General features: G+C 38.3%; 1 protein-coding gene across 1 annotated transcript in view; it reads right to left on the bottom strand.

Annotated features, from left to right (window-relative positions):
• Window positions 1-11,249, bottom strand: part of CASC1 (cancer susceptibility candidate 1) — a 19,174-nt gene extending 7,925 nt beyond the window's left edge. The window contains exons 1-7 of the mRNA XM_009995420.1: window positions 11,210-11,249; window positions 9,712-9,794; window positions 8,379-8,480; window positions 5,407-5,544; window positions 3,465-3,611; window positions 2,190-2,293; window positions 528-804 (exon numbers count right to left, since the gene is read on the bottom strand). Coding sequence (XP_009993722.1) covers window positions 528-804; window positions 2,190-2,293; window positions 3,465-3,611; window positions 5,407-5,544; window positions 8,379-8,480; window positions 9,712-9,794; window positions 11,210-11,249 — 891 coding nt within the window. The remainder of the gene's footprint in view (window positions 1-527; window positions 805-2,189; window positions 2,294-3,464; window positions 3,612-5,406; window positions 5,545-8,378; window positions 8,481-9,711; window positions 9,795-11,209) is intronic.
• Between the last annotated feature and the right edge of the window lie 3,007 nt (window positions 11,250-14,256).

Here is a 14,256-nt window from a genome sequence, read left to right as displayed (position 1 = left end):
ACGGGGAAGGAGCCCTCCAGTGGCAGAGCTTCAGCATACACATACAGAGCAACCAAGTAACTGCACAGCCATGACCCGCTGAACTCTTGAATCCTACTCTGCTTGCTGTGAATGTTCTTTGTATTGGATTCCTACAGTGATTCTATGGGACTGTCAGTTTCTCAGAAGCAGAACGTATGTCACAGATTTATGGAAATATCTTACAATGGAACCCAACATTCCTCATGGCTTGATCCTATCTTAAGCTGCCAGCCAAATGCCAACTCACACTTGCCAACTGCACGGCAACTACCACACCCTGTCTGAACCTCTCTTCCTACCTTCTGTACAACAATACTTGGTCATTCATCTTTCCACTCTATTGAGAAGGTCCGTGGCACAGAAGTTGCCTTTTTCTATAAAACATTTAAGAAGTCAGTCTTACGCTCTCTGAAGCATAAGACACATTAAGAAGCTACTACACTGCAAGTGGCCTTAGAGTAATGATAGCAATGTATAATATCCTTTGGCAAGATTTTTTTACCTACCTTTCTCCTGTCAGAACACATTTCTTCTTCAGCAGGTACACTGGGCTCATCTCCAGCTTTCTTTTCCTCTTCTGGTTCTTTTACATTGTCTTCTGAATCCTGAGTTAACTCTTTGCTATCTAAGATCTCCAATCCGGGCATGCCCTGCCACTGCAGCCGGAGTGGAGATACATGATCATAATAAGTGTGCAATATGCGAATGGCAACACTGCTCAATGCCAGAGACTTTGGAAGTTCAAATCCATGCTGTGCATCACAAAACACATGACTTTTGAACCTGTAAATAACAGTGAAAAAAATTAACAGTCTCTAGTAAGATGGGCAGCACCTGTATTTCTTCTTAAGTATTCAAACCACACTATAAGTCACCTACATTCTCTTTTATCTATGGAACAGGGTGAGATGTCACAATACACTTCCTGTCTTGTACTGACAGCTTTCTGTGACCCCTCCAGAAAAGCTGTAACACAATAAGGGGATTAGGAGCTGCAAAAATAACGGTCCTGATGGGATGACAAGGAGGCAGAGTCAGATGGCAGCTCTTCTGCACAGTACATTCCTGGTAAAACAGACTAATGTACTTCCTACATTGGTGAAGCCCCCAGCTGTCTGTGTTACATCAGTTTCAGCACCTTCCACATACAGCCCAAAGAGATACACAGATGTAAAGGTGACTTTGGTAACCGTATTAAACACCCACCAACCCTTGTGACATTGTAGGAAACAGGCTGACTTGCATCAAAGCAAGTACCTAACTTGTGAGCTTGACTTCTTTCACCAATCTGAATGTTTCTTGCTCATTGCCCAACCAAAGCCAGAACAATTCAAATAATACTTATTTTCAGATAAGTCCTAAAAATCTTCTAGCAAAACATCATTGTCTTTTTTTAATTCTTGGTTTAAAATTTTAAGTGCACCTCTAAGCTGACCAAAAGGCTTTAACACTAACCCAAATGGGCTCTTTCTGCAGATTAGGCTGACACTGCTCAGCACCCAGCCTTGTAGATATTTTAGCAAAGCTTCCACCAACAGGCTCTTGGTCAAGGCAAAGTCCTTTTACCAATTTATTCCTTATATTTGCAGAGTGGAAGTAGGAAGACCACTTAAGCATCTTGTTTTTAGAAATATATCAGCTAAATAGTATTCTAATAATACAAAAAAATGGATTCAGAACCAACAATGGAGAATACCTGCATCCCAGGCTCTGAAATCTTTGATCTAAGAGAAAATTGGGCAAAAGCAAAGAATTATTCACTGCTTTGCAAGAAACTGTAACAGCTTGGAAACTTCTAATGCATCAGCCAAAAACCTTACTGCCAGAGGAATTTCAATTCTCTGAATGATTTTCACTGTCGTCCTTTAAAAATTGTTTTGGCAGTAACAAGGTTCTACTGCATCATTTTAAGAAACAAATTTTATATATATATACACAAATATATATTTATCTAATATATAAACCACTCCTATTTCTTTAATAAAAATCTGATGTAACCAGTACCTTCCTTAGCAACAGGATGGTATAAAACCCACCAGATGGAAGCCTGTAGAATAAATGCTATTCAACATTAAAAGGATTATGAGAAACTAGTTTTTGGTGTTTACTTGGCTTGGTTAAACAAGACCAGGCTTCATTTCAGATTCAGAATTTCAGTAATGCTGTACCTTATTTTCTTCTTCAGATTGCCCCAGATACAGAAAGTAACATTTTCATCTTTTATGACTACCTGCATATTTCCAGTGTAAGGATCTTCATGTTTATCAGCTGTCTATAAAGAAGAAAAAAAAAAAAAAAAAAAAAAGGAGGTTAATTCATGTTTTCTTATTTAGAATCCTTCAGTTTACTTACATTTACACTTGAATAAACAAAAGAAGGGACATGGGAATAAAAATACATCAGACTAAGCTCACGTATGTTGTATTTATGTATTAAAATGTGACAGTAATAAACTCAAGGATCTTGTTCAAATTTGAAGTATGTTCTGTTTCTTCCTCTGATTTTATCAATTCTGTCAGTCAAAATACCACCAAATATGAGATCTTACATTACCCCCTTCACTGGCACTGCCCCTGCCCCTTAATCATGTGCCCTCAAAAATACTTCTTAGGACAAGTTAAAAAACATACAGACAAAGAATTTAGTAAGCAATAAAGCACAACCAACAGCCACTGCAGATTATTCACATTTTTGTCAACATACAACTTGAAAAATGATAATTACATTAATAGTGTAATCATATACTCAGTAAAAATAATTTAAAAATATGTCTTAATTTGCAGAGGGTTTTGACTGTGAACAAACATCCCACCAATTCACTAGTTCCTTTACTTCTCTTCCTTTTTTTTGTTTCATCAAGCAATATTAATCTTCTAAATGTACTTACATATATGGTTAGTATACTTAAAAATAACAAGCAAAATCACTACTTATACCTACAACCCAGAAAACTGATTCCCAAGTACATTTTCTTCTGTCAATACTCATTACTCTCCCCAAGACGTCAGTTCAAAAAATCTTCTAGTCATATGAATTTGTATTAAAATACGTGTACAAGATAACCTTATGGGCTGCTTTTCACATTTGCAATTTTTTGTCCAGCCAACTAACTACCTTTAATTTAAATAATTGGGACAAAATAGGAAACAAATTTCATACAGCACTCCCTGTTCTCAGCATCTCCAAATTTCACAAAATGTCACAATAATTTAGTATTAAATGCCTCAATGAGAATTTCCACTCCAAAGCTAAGATTTGCAGAGGTTTTGAAGCAATAAAAATCTGGTATCTGCTGTACACATGGTTCAAAAACTCAAATATTGAATTTGGAAATTAAAATACTAGTCTCTGTGAAAATTTAAGAACAAACAAAACCAACCCTCACAAGCTAACCTTATGTGCACTGGGCATATTACAGCATCAAAGTAGTAAACCTTACTTACTTTAAGCAGGTGTTCTGTTACTTCATTGTACTTCTGATGAAGCAGATTCTGCAATTCCAGAATAGTTTCCTGGTACTGGATTGTTTCTTTTTCTGTTATCTCACCAGGCAGTGTGTCCAATAAAAGAAACTGCAGCTTCTCAATTAACTAGAAGACATTGTATGTGGGAAAAGTATCTTTGTTTTGACACCAGAAGACATTGTATGTGGGAAAAGTATCTTTGACACTACCCTTAATATACTGTGTGTTTTGTCATTAAACAATGAGGTAAACTTGCTTCCTTTGTACCTAAACATATCTTGGTCACAGAAATAATCTTTTTCTATTACATCTCTAGAAACTGTGCCAAGCCAGCATTACCAGACAGACTGCCAACCATGCAAAGTGATGGAAATTCCAGGGTTAAGTCTGTCTTTCATTCCTCTAGTCCAATTCCTTCACTCCTTAACTTGCGGGCTGTGAAATCTTAGGTTATGAAACAGATAATTTATTAGACCAGATTGGTCATATGAAGAAAACTTTTTGGTCAAAAATCAGTTTTAATTACAAGTGTAAAGCTTTATTTTGGAACCACATTTTCTACAGTAATAATCTCAACTACAAAATCTTTAAAAAAAAATTAAATAGGAAGTCATACAGCAATTACATTTTAATTCTCAGAACAATCCCTACCATGGAACACTGTCATAACGTTGGTGTCTTCCACTACATGCTAGTATCTTAACACCTAAATGCTTGTATAGAACTAAAAAATTCCCAGCTGGCAAAGTGACCTGCAGCACTAAGATGAAGGGAGAATCAGATTATACTTTATGCCTCCTTTCAGACTTGCCAGACTCTTCTTCCTCTTAGCCTGAGGAATGACAGCACCACTGCTCATTAACTGTGTTGCAAAGCAGCAGCAGAACTGTAACTACTGCTATCTTTTTTGCATTGCACCTTTAACGTGGTCAACCACAATATTGAAGTGGTCCCTGTCAACTCTGAACTGCTGATCTCCATGAGCCCACAGTATTCAAGAGATTCCTCTAAAAGCATACAGAAGAGGAAGGCAATGCTCAAGTGTTTTACACCAAGAGAACACAGACAGTATTTCGGACATCACCTTACACTTCCAGTAGGGATGAAAGAAGAATGCCTGTCTCCTGGTGTCACATCATGCTCTGCTGAGCACAGAGTGCAAGGTAGCACACATTTACAGGACCTGAAGTGAATGGGACTACTTCAGTGTTGGGTGGGAAGCACACAGTGGGGGAAGGAAGTGTGTTTGCGGGAAAGAAGAGACAACTGGGAGAAAAGTGGTGAGAAGGAATGGAAGTGGGCAATTGTCATGCTTTTTGCTGGGTAGCAGTGCACAAGAGAAAGGAGAGTTACCTGTTGAAATTCTTGGAAAGGAACAGGAACATTCCCTGCTAGCTCAGAAAAAGGCAGAGTACAAAAGGTGAAAACTGCAAGCATTGTAAGATAGGAGACCTAACACTTAAAACCACACCAGCCCAACGAAATCTGTATTATATACACAACTTTCACCCCCAGCTTCTGGAAGACCCCATTACACTATAATGTCAGCATAAATGAAAATAAACCCTAAATTTACAGAGCAGCCACAAAAATTGTTTGGCAAGCCACCAATGGTTAGTGGCTTGCATTTTGGGTACTCCTGCTCTTACGTGACACTTTACTGGCTTTGGGAGTCACACAGTAAGGCTGCTGTCCACTGGAGCACCTATGTATGACATGAGCTTTCATGTTCTGGCTCAAGACTGTTAAAAAGTAAGAAAAAAACCACCACATTTAAAAACTGAAGAAAAACTTCTGGGTTTTGAAGCTTATAGACAATTTCAGTCATTTGGCCTCCCCCCAAAAAAAGGAAAAAAAAGGGGAGAGGGCTGTTAAGGATACGTTCTAAGCTCAAAGTAAAAAATATAATTTTAACACTTACATTTAGTACCAGTTCCCCCTTCTTCATCACAAGTTTAATGTCCTCACTTGGATCATCACGCCATAAGCTCATGAAGGTATTTATTTCCTGCAGCACAGTTGGGTCAGGATTTCCATCACAACTCAGGTAATGCTCCCACTACAGAAAATGGTCAAAGAAAAGCAGACACAGGCATGTGGTGCAAATGACCATCATAACAAGAAAAAGGAAGATTCTGAAAAGGAAATATATTATAGTGATGAATTCATACCTGCACCTGAAAAAGGACTGTAACAGCATCTGGCTTATCACTATACCAGAAAAAAAATTGTTGACTTTGATATTAATATGTTAAGATACTTCTGCCCCCCTAACATTTGCTGTTTATACTTACTCAGTGATTTCTGTTCTGCTAGGCAGAGCTTGCCTGTCTGCAAAAAGCCATTAATTCAGTACCTGCCACAAATGAGGGGCTGAAAGAATAAATGAGAACATAAATGAGGAACCAGTGCAGGTGGAAGAGGCAGATGGTTGTCAAACCAGACACTGCCAACAAAACTGAAAACTCCTACAGTGGCAATAAAGCTGCTTCTACTCCAACACATTTATTCCTCCTTTCTCTGCCTCTGAAGGAGACTTCCTCCTCCTTACCATCACCAATTCACTGATACATAAACCCCTGGCAGGAATGTGAAATCCTTTGGTTTTTTTTATTTTCTTTGAACTATTTTATTTTCAAATCAATTGTTGGTCATTTTTATAGGTGGGGGAAGAAAAAAAAAATCAGCAACAGGCTAAACTCACTTAACTCTACATGAGCTTAACATTGGCTCGTGGGATCAATTTATCACCTACAATGTCATTTTTTTCATCCTTATAATAAGATATTACAGAAGCATTGCCTCCCTGTTTACTCTAAAGATTAATAACTGAAGATTGCATTACAATGTAAAATGGACCTTTTAAAGTAAAGGTACTTCTATAATTGTGCTCAACCACTTCCATAAACATTTCCACTGACTCAAAATAAAATAGGAGTAGGTGAGTGCTCAGTGCACTGGAAGCTCCTGTGTAAGAGATTGGTCAGTTTTCAGTAATTAAAACATCTAATTTTTTTTTTACATCTCTGCACTTTGAAGAGATTCAGCTACATCATCAGGAAAACACATCCTTAAAAATAACTGCACTTGTTCTTTCAGAAAAAGGATAAATGTCATGATCATTTGTAAAAGTATCTGTTAATCTGAGCTGAAATTGTTCAGACATGGACATGGGAAATTAGCATTTGATATTCTTTACTTCTAATAATAATACAAGCTCTGGAATTTCCCACCATCTACCAGTATTTTATTTGAAGATTTGTTTTTAAAATAATAGTTGTATTTTGCCATCAGTTTCCAAAACAAACAAAAAAGTTCTAATGCTTCTCCTTCCAAAAAGTACACTTCAGAAATACCCATAAGTAACAACTGTCCCCTTTCAAAGTGACAGACAATTCTTTTGTTCACACAGACAATAAAGACAGCTTGTCATCAACTGAAAAAGGGAATAAAAAATCATCCCAAGGTATCAGGACATGACTGTGCAGCTACCATGCTGCTCTCTTGTGGCAACGAAGGCTAAGGGCACAGCAGGCTACACCAGCAAGATGGTCACCAGCCACCCTGTGACTGTTACCTCTGTGGGGCTCCCGAAGCCACATCTGCAGCTCTGCATCCAGTTTTGGGTCCCTCAGTAGAAGAGAGAGAATGGCAAACTGCAGAGTCCAGAGGAGGGACATGAAGATGGTTAGAATACTTTAGGAAACAACACATGCTTTGTCAGTCAGGAGAGGACTAACAAAGCTAAAGGAGGAATTAATGGCAATCTACCAGGACCTAGAGAGGAGTTATAGAGATGACAGAGGCAAACCTTTCTCAGCGGTGCCGAGGGATGATCTGTCATGACAAAGAAGCAAAGATCACTGTTTGTAGCAAGTGAAATACTAATTGGATTAAAGAAAAAATATTAAAATGAGAGTGGCAAAGCAGTCAACTAGGTTGTCCAGCAATAGTGTGGTATGCTTAGAAATTTTCAAAACTCAACTGAGCACCTGGATCTAACATTAGAGCTTGCCCTCATTTCTGCAGAAGATATATGAGTTTCAGAAGTCTCTTCTAACATGATTTACCCTATGATTCTTAATTTGTCCCACTGAGGCTTAATAAGGGATTAAGTGATAGACAAGACAAAGAGAAAATCCTTGGGTCTACAAGTCTTTTTAACCTTACTCAGAACCAAACTGACCAAATATCATTATCAGGCAGTTACCAAACTATGTTTGATGGATTTACACCAGTGAGACGTTCTCCTAGTATATTTATTTAGTATATATATAATGTAAAATTTAACTTTACAGGCATCTAGTACTATTGGGTGATAATTCAATTTCCATCTGTGTCACCCTAGACTGCAGACATTAACTCTTAGCTGCATTTTCACATATTTCAGGCCCTGATTTCCAATTCACATTTCCAACTCAAGTTTTGCCCAACCTTTCTCTGAATGATGACCTGAGATACCCAGGAACGACTGGAACACATGCTCTCAATTGTCTCAAATTCTACAAAAATACCTGTAATCCCTCACAGAACTTTTATATGGAATGTTTAAAAGTGGAACGAGTTAAACAAATAGGAAAACAAGGACAAATAGCAAAACACCTGAAACTGAAGTTCCACTTGATTGCTGAAGTAATCTGTGGGGCCCTAATGCTTTGATCAGCCAGACAGGCTTCTCTTTGCCCATGTTCTTCTGTGCACAACAAAGTACAGAAGATAGAAGAAAGGGAGGATGGCCAGTTACAACCTTGAGATGGAACTTGCAATGCAGCCAGAGCACACACCTAAGCTCCAGAAATTGAAGCATTCCTGGAACCAGGAATGGAAACATACTCTAAAATCTATTCATTGTCAAACCTCTACAAAACTGGGCAGATTTTGGGAAAAGCTTACCTTTGCCTGTGTTCTATAATCTGCTTTCCACTGTTGTGCAAGCGAAAACTTCTGTTCCAGTGAATGAAGTTTTGTTTGTTCAGCCTCCCTTCGTTCTCGATCCTGTTAAAATACACAGATAACAAACAGAGGAGATAAATATTTGGTTTACTACTTACAATTACTCTATTTCAAAGGGAAAAAAAAAAAAAAAAGGAGATTTAAATGAGTTATCATTTAGACAAATCCAAACACTGCTAACTTGCTTGTTTGTGAAACACTTAATTAGGAAGACTGCAGCAGTTCACAATCTGTTATTCTCATCACATTAGTTGCTCAGTCATATGATAAACATAACGTGTCATATGATCGTTAACCTCCCATGTGAACAGTTCCCATATCATCATTCTGGAACTACCCCTAATGACAACTTCTGAAAAAATGTAGGCATATGTTGGAAAAATATGTGCAAGATTATTACTTTCCCCTTGTTACTTCTATTATTTTAAATTTGTCTTCTCTCTAGGGGAAAAAATATTCTGTGAAGGACAAGAGACACAGGCAAGAGTGACTTCTCTTCTGCAGTGGGGGAAATTGTGGTAATTCTCCTTTTTTTTCTTTAAACACAAAAATATTTAGGTATTACCAATCAGTTTTTGTTCTGAATTCCAGTGTCCTTAGAGATAAACATACCTATTCAAATATCCACACACAAAAATACATACACACATGCATGCACACAAATCAGTGTATCTATCTTAATATGTAATCACTTCTAGAATTTATACCAAAATTTTCTTGCTACAATTGTACCAAATGTAATGATTGGAAACAAAAACTAGATCTAATTGGAAGTGGACAAAATCCATAGTGGAAATGGGAAAGAAAAAGTACTTATTCAAACTGTTCAAAACACATCTCCCAAAAGGTAGTGTATTTAAGCACAGCATCTTTATATATCAAAACCAGGCAAGACTATCTTGTCTCAGTGAATTTTCTGAATCAAAACAACACTAACCCAAATACTGGCTTAGTGAAAGAACACTACAGAAAACAACTCAGCACTATTTCTCTTGAATTTACAAGTACTGTGCTTTATTTAATTACTAATCCAGCTAACTACCTTCTCAACTTGTGGAACATTACACAAGCACACCTTTCAGTAATTTTGCTAGATTTTTCATTATTAATTTTCATCTAGTGATGCTAGAAACTTTCATCTCCCTTGTTCCCAGTGATAAAGACATAAGGAAAACCCTTTCCATTCTCACAGTAAATGAATAATGGTTTACAGACTTTGTAACAAGTTTGGAAATAGGATTAGAATTTTTCAGGAACTTGAGTGTGAACTAACTTTTGCCTTAAGCTTTTCCATCTCAATTCTCTCCCTCTCAAGTCTTGCTTCTTCTTCTAGTTGAGCTTGGATTCGGGCTTCCTCTGAAGATTGGGAAATACATTAAAAGCATAATTATATTTTGTTTAATAAAACCAGGCAAATTGTTTTGTTATTAGCTGTAATGACAAAACAAGCATAAAAATGAGCAACACAAGGGTGTATCTTCTACTGCACAGGAATCTTGCAAATAAGCCAAATTACTTGGAGTCATAGTACTAAAACTCTATGGCACTACCCTTAACAGCCTGTAAGGATCAGGAAGCTCTCTTCTTCCTCTCAGAAACAGCCCCAAGTTCTTAATCCAATGTCTGTGGTGAAAGTGCCAGAGTGGTTCAGTACCAAATTACTCTTCTTCTCTCCTACAACCTTTGGTGGGTACCTCAATCTCATAGATACTTGTTCATTTAAATCCTCTTCAGCATCAGTTACTCCTGATCACAGTTCTAGTGTTTCTTTGTTGCCACAGGGACTAGAAAATCCAAGAGGCTGTGAAAACTAAAATTTATTTCAATCTCAAAAGCTTCACCTTATGCATCAATCCAGATGTTTCCAAGCAGTGGTCTGAATGTCACTGCTACTTGCAGATGACTTTAAATACATCTGTGTTGCACAAAGGTAGGAGCCATGGCAGTTCTCAAATCTGCCTGTACTCCCCTGAGCAGCTACTCCAATCCACAGAGGCTACTAGTGATGAGTAGTCACTATTACTAGCAGTCACAGCATGTCCAACCTCCCACCAGGATGGATTAATGGCAGAATGAGAAGCAGGAGAGATGGATGTGATGTTCAGAGAGGGGTATCAGGTTGTGATGCTAAAGTGCAGAAGCAGACACTGTCAGAGGGGAAGGATGGGCCAAGTCATGCACCTGGGATTTCATTTTAAGGGCTAGTCACATACAGTAGAAAGATCTGGAAGTGGATGGAGGAATCAGTCACTCAGTAGAAACAGAAGAAGTAAAGCAAACTACAGTCTCTCCTAGTAGGGGGTCACCTCTGCTACCCGTTCAGAGTACCAGATAGCCCCCTGCCAACCTAAGTATTCTGTTGGCCTTCTTTGGGAAAAGTCCTTTTCAGGCTACCTGGCTACTAAAAACAAGGTTTGAAAGAGGAGGAGAAAAAACCCAAAACTTCAAAACCCTGCATTTAGAACTTGCTGACAATATTTCAAAAAGGTAGTAATAGTGGGAGAAAAAAAATGAATTCTTTCAGCCACCCTCCATCAATCATGGTAGAAGTAATTAGAGAAAAAGAAGATGGCTCTAATAGGGAAGTGAGATGTGGGAGGCTCTAACAAGTAACACAGAATTTAGCCCACACAAGAAAAGATGGATGAATCACCTGTATTTATAAAATCAGGATATTACTGCACATATACTTGAGGAGCTAACTTTCTGTCCATTTAATTAAAAGAAGTGACTTGTGCCATCATATTTCCTGTAAATGAAGTGCACGGTACCTTCCTCCCTCAGCCTCCTTTCCTCTTCTTCTCTCTTCATTCTCAGTCGTTCAGCTTTGCTGATCTTTTTCTCACCCGACTAAATGTTTGCAATAAATTGAAAGAAAACAAACAACAATATTACTTTAACACATTTTGGGAGGTATTCACCCTCTGTAACTCTGCCCTTCAAATCTGATCCCTGAATTAAGGCTCTAAACTCCCTGCACAGTCAAGGAAGCCTCCAGAACATACTGCACTCAATTTTCTTCTCATTTTCATGGTGCAATATATGGTCTCACAAATAACACATTATTCTAGGTTAGACATTCCTGAATGTGGCTACTCTAGGGAAATAATAAAATCTCTTGTTTTAATGTGGAAATCAGTAACAGGTAGATTTATAAGGAAGTAAAAGCAGCAACTTCAAATGCTTTGGGAAATCTTTGGAAATATGTTTTGGGATATAGGCAAGACTGGCATTTAGAAGCAAGACAACTACCAAAGACTTCTCTTTACTAAGAAATCCTAACTGCAACTCAGGACAGTTAACTGTTCAACCTTGACCCTAATCCTTGAATCACTATTTTTTAGGTTTATTTTTTTAATTTGAGTTTCTCAGAAATTACCTTCCTTATCTATTCTTTGCAGTCTGGGTATACATTAAAAATAAATAAATAAAAAGACAAGGTAAGTAACATGCAAAATCTCCTGTGAGGTAAGAGATTAACCAAAATAGAACACTTATTTGTGTCCTGTAATTCATAGCAACCACAGGTTCCTCACCAATGATACCCACAAACATTTGATGATTAGAACTCTGCACATGAGGCCATGTTGTCTTCCAGAGACTTGAACAGGTCATATCTCAAAAGCATCATTCTCTTTGTATTTGGCCCTTCACTTTTTTCCTTACCAGCAAAAAGGAGGATTCTTGGATGGGTTATTTTTTTATTAGAATTTTGTTTGGGTTTTGTATTTGGTTTTTTGTGTTGACAGAGCCTTGGGATGTTTAATCCAAAGTGTAGGACGACCACTGTCACTAGAAAACAGTACTTCGAGACACACAAGAAGACACCACTGATTTTCTGCTGACACAATATCAAAAGCAGCCTTAGGCTGCAATCCTCACCAACTAAGTTACTAAGGATTAAGTTATCTTTGTTCAGTTTTACTCAGTGTTTACACAGGTACTACTGCTGTGGAATTGCACACATAATCAACTGGCAGTCAGTGCACCTGGGGTCGATGGAAAGACACCAGGGAGGAGTTGTGCTCCTGAAGGCAGAAGCTGCAAAAACAAGGCCTGAATACAACAGATATAAATTAAAGAAAAAAAAAAAGAAGAGGGGGTGGAGGGTGGCAGGGAGAAAGATGGGCAGGAAGTAAGTCAAAATAAGAGCTTGGAAAAACCAGTGGGACAGAAGCTTTGTGTCCTGGAGGCTCCTGTTCCTCTTTCAAATTTGCTTGAGCCTGACCAACTGGCTCAAAAGAAATATAGGTTAAAAAAAAACAACCTCCCCAACTTTTTCTTTTTAAAAAGCACATTTGCATACCATTATGGTGCCACAGAACCTTTACTATGGCAGAACCTCTTAAAACCAATGATTTCTAGGCATTAAATCCAGATGTAACTGATGCTTACTTTAATTTCAGTAAGAAGTGCTTTGACATTTTAGTCATTTAATTTCCAAAACAACAGAATTGGGCTGGTACACTATCTAAATGAACACTGCAAAGGTCAAAATGCTGAATGTGAACTAAAGCAAATTTCTACCTTCCTACCTGTTCTTTTTTTTTAAGTTTCGGACCCTAGAAGTTCAGGGGAAAAGAAAAAAAAAAGAAAAAAAAAAAAGGACAGTGAGTATCAGAGAACAGGGCATCGAGTATTAAGGAATCATGAGGAAATACCAGTATTCTGTTAAATTAGGTGATATTAACTATTGAAAAATTATAATTTCAGTAATGCAGAAAATGAGCCACTAACATGTGACTCCAGACTATTTATCAGGCTACCTTACACCTATGGTTATAGAAGTGTATCTAATTATTCCTGCCGTTTGTTAAGAAACCAATTTAAAACAAATATACAGTCCGGGATACAATGTTAAAACATGTTTTCTGAACCTACTCCTAATAACAGTAAATTACATAATGCCATGACCTAGAACACAGAAACACCACTGGAGTCTTTTCTTATTCATGGAGAAACTGCACTAGAACTGAAAAAACACAACTAGGAGACATCTTCAAATGACGACAGGAAATGAGAACAGGTTCTATAAAGCCAGATATTTAATAGGGAATCCCTTATTTGATTTACCAGACAACTTTTCCTTGAACACTTCCAGGGATTGGGCTTCCCCAGCTTCCCTTGGCAAACTGTTCCAGTGTTTCACAACCCTCACACTAAAAAATTTCTTCCCAACGTCTACCCTAAACCTCCTCCCTTCCTGTTTAAAGCCATTACCTCTTGTCCTATGACTAACACACCCTTGTAAAAAGCCCCAGCTTTCCTGTAGCCCCTTCATGTACTGGAAGGTTGCTATAAAGTCTACCCAGAGCCTTTACTTTGGCTAAGTCACATCAAAAACTCTTTCAGATCTGCTAATTCCTTTTTTAATTGAAAACAAAAGTGGCATTTCATTTAATTTTCCTTTAATGTCCCATCCAACCTACCCTTGAACACTTCCAGGGATGGGGCTTCCACAGCCTCCCTGGGCAACCTGTGCCAGTGTCTCACCTCCCTCACACTAAAGAATGTCTTCCTAATGCACGAATGTGTGTAACTTCAGTCTGACTCGCTGCCCACACCGGGGTACTCCCTGTGGGGTGGAGGAGCAGCAGGGAAGGCGAGGGATGGCGGGGCAGTTTACTGGGGCGGGGCGACTCTGGCCACAGAGGTTTAGTTACCTGCAAGCTGGATTTCTCACCAAGCAGCACAAGAGAGGAGACCGGGGGAAAGCAGAAAAGCTACCACGCCCTTCCGACGACTGTCCAAACTCTTCCACCTTTTTTCCTTTTCCTCCTTTTTCCCTCCAGGCCCTGGCCCTTCAGCAGCCCGGGTG

Source organism: Chaetura pelagica, unplaced genomic scaffold, assembly GCF_000747805.2.
Source record: "Chaetura pelagica isolate M959 unplaced genomic scaffold, ChaPel_1.0 scaffold4, whole genome shotgun sequence".
In the NCBI taxonomy this organism is placed as follows: domain Eukaryota; kingdom Metazoa; phylum Chordata; class Aves; order Apodiformes; family Apodidae; genus Chaetura; species Chaetura pelagica.
This window is presented reverse-complemented; position numbering and strand designations above follow the sequence as displayed.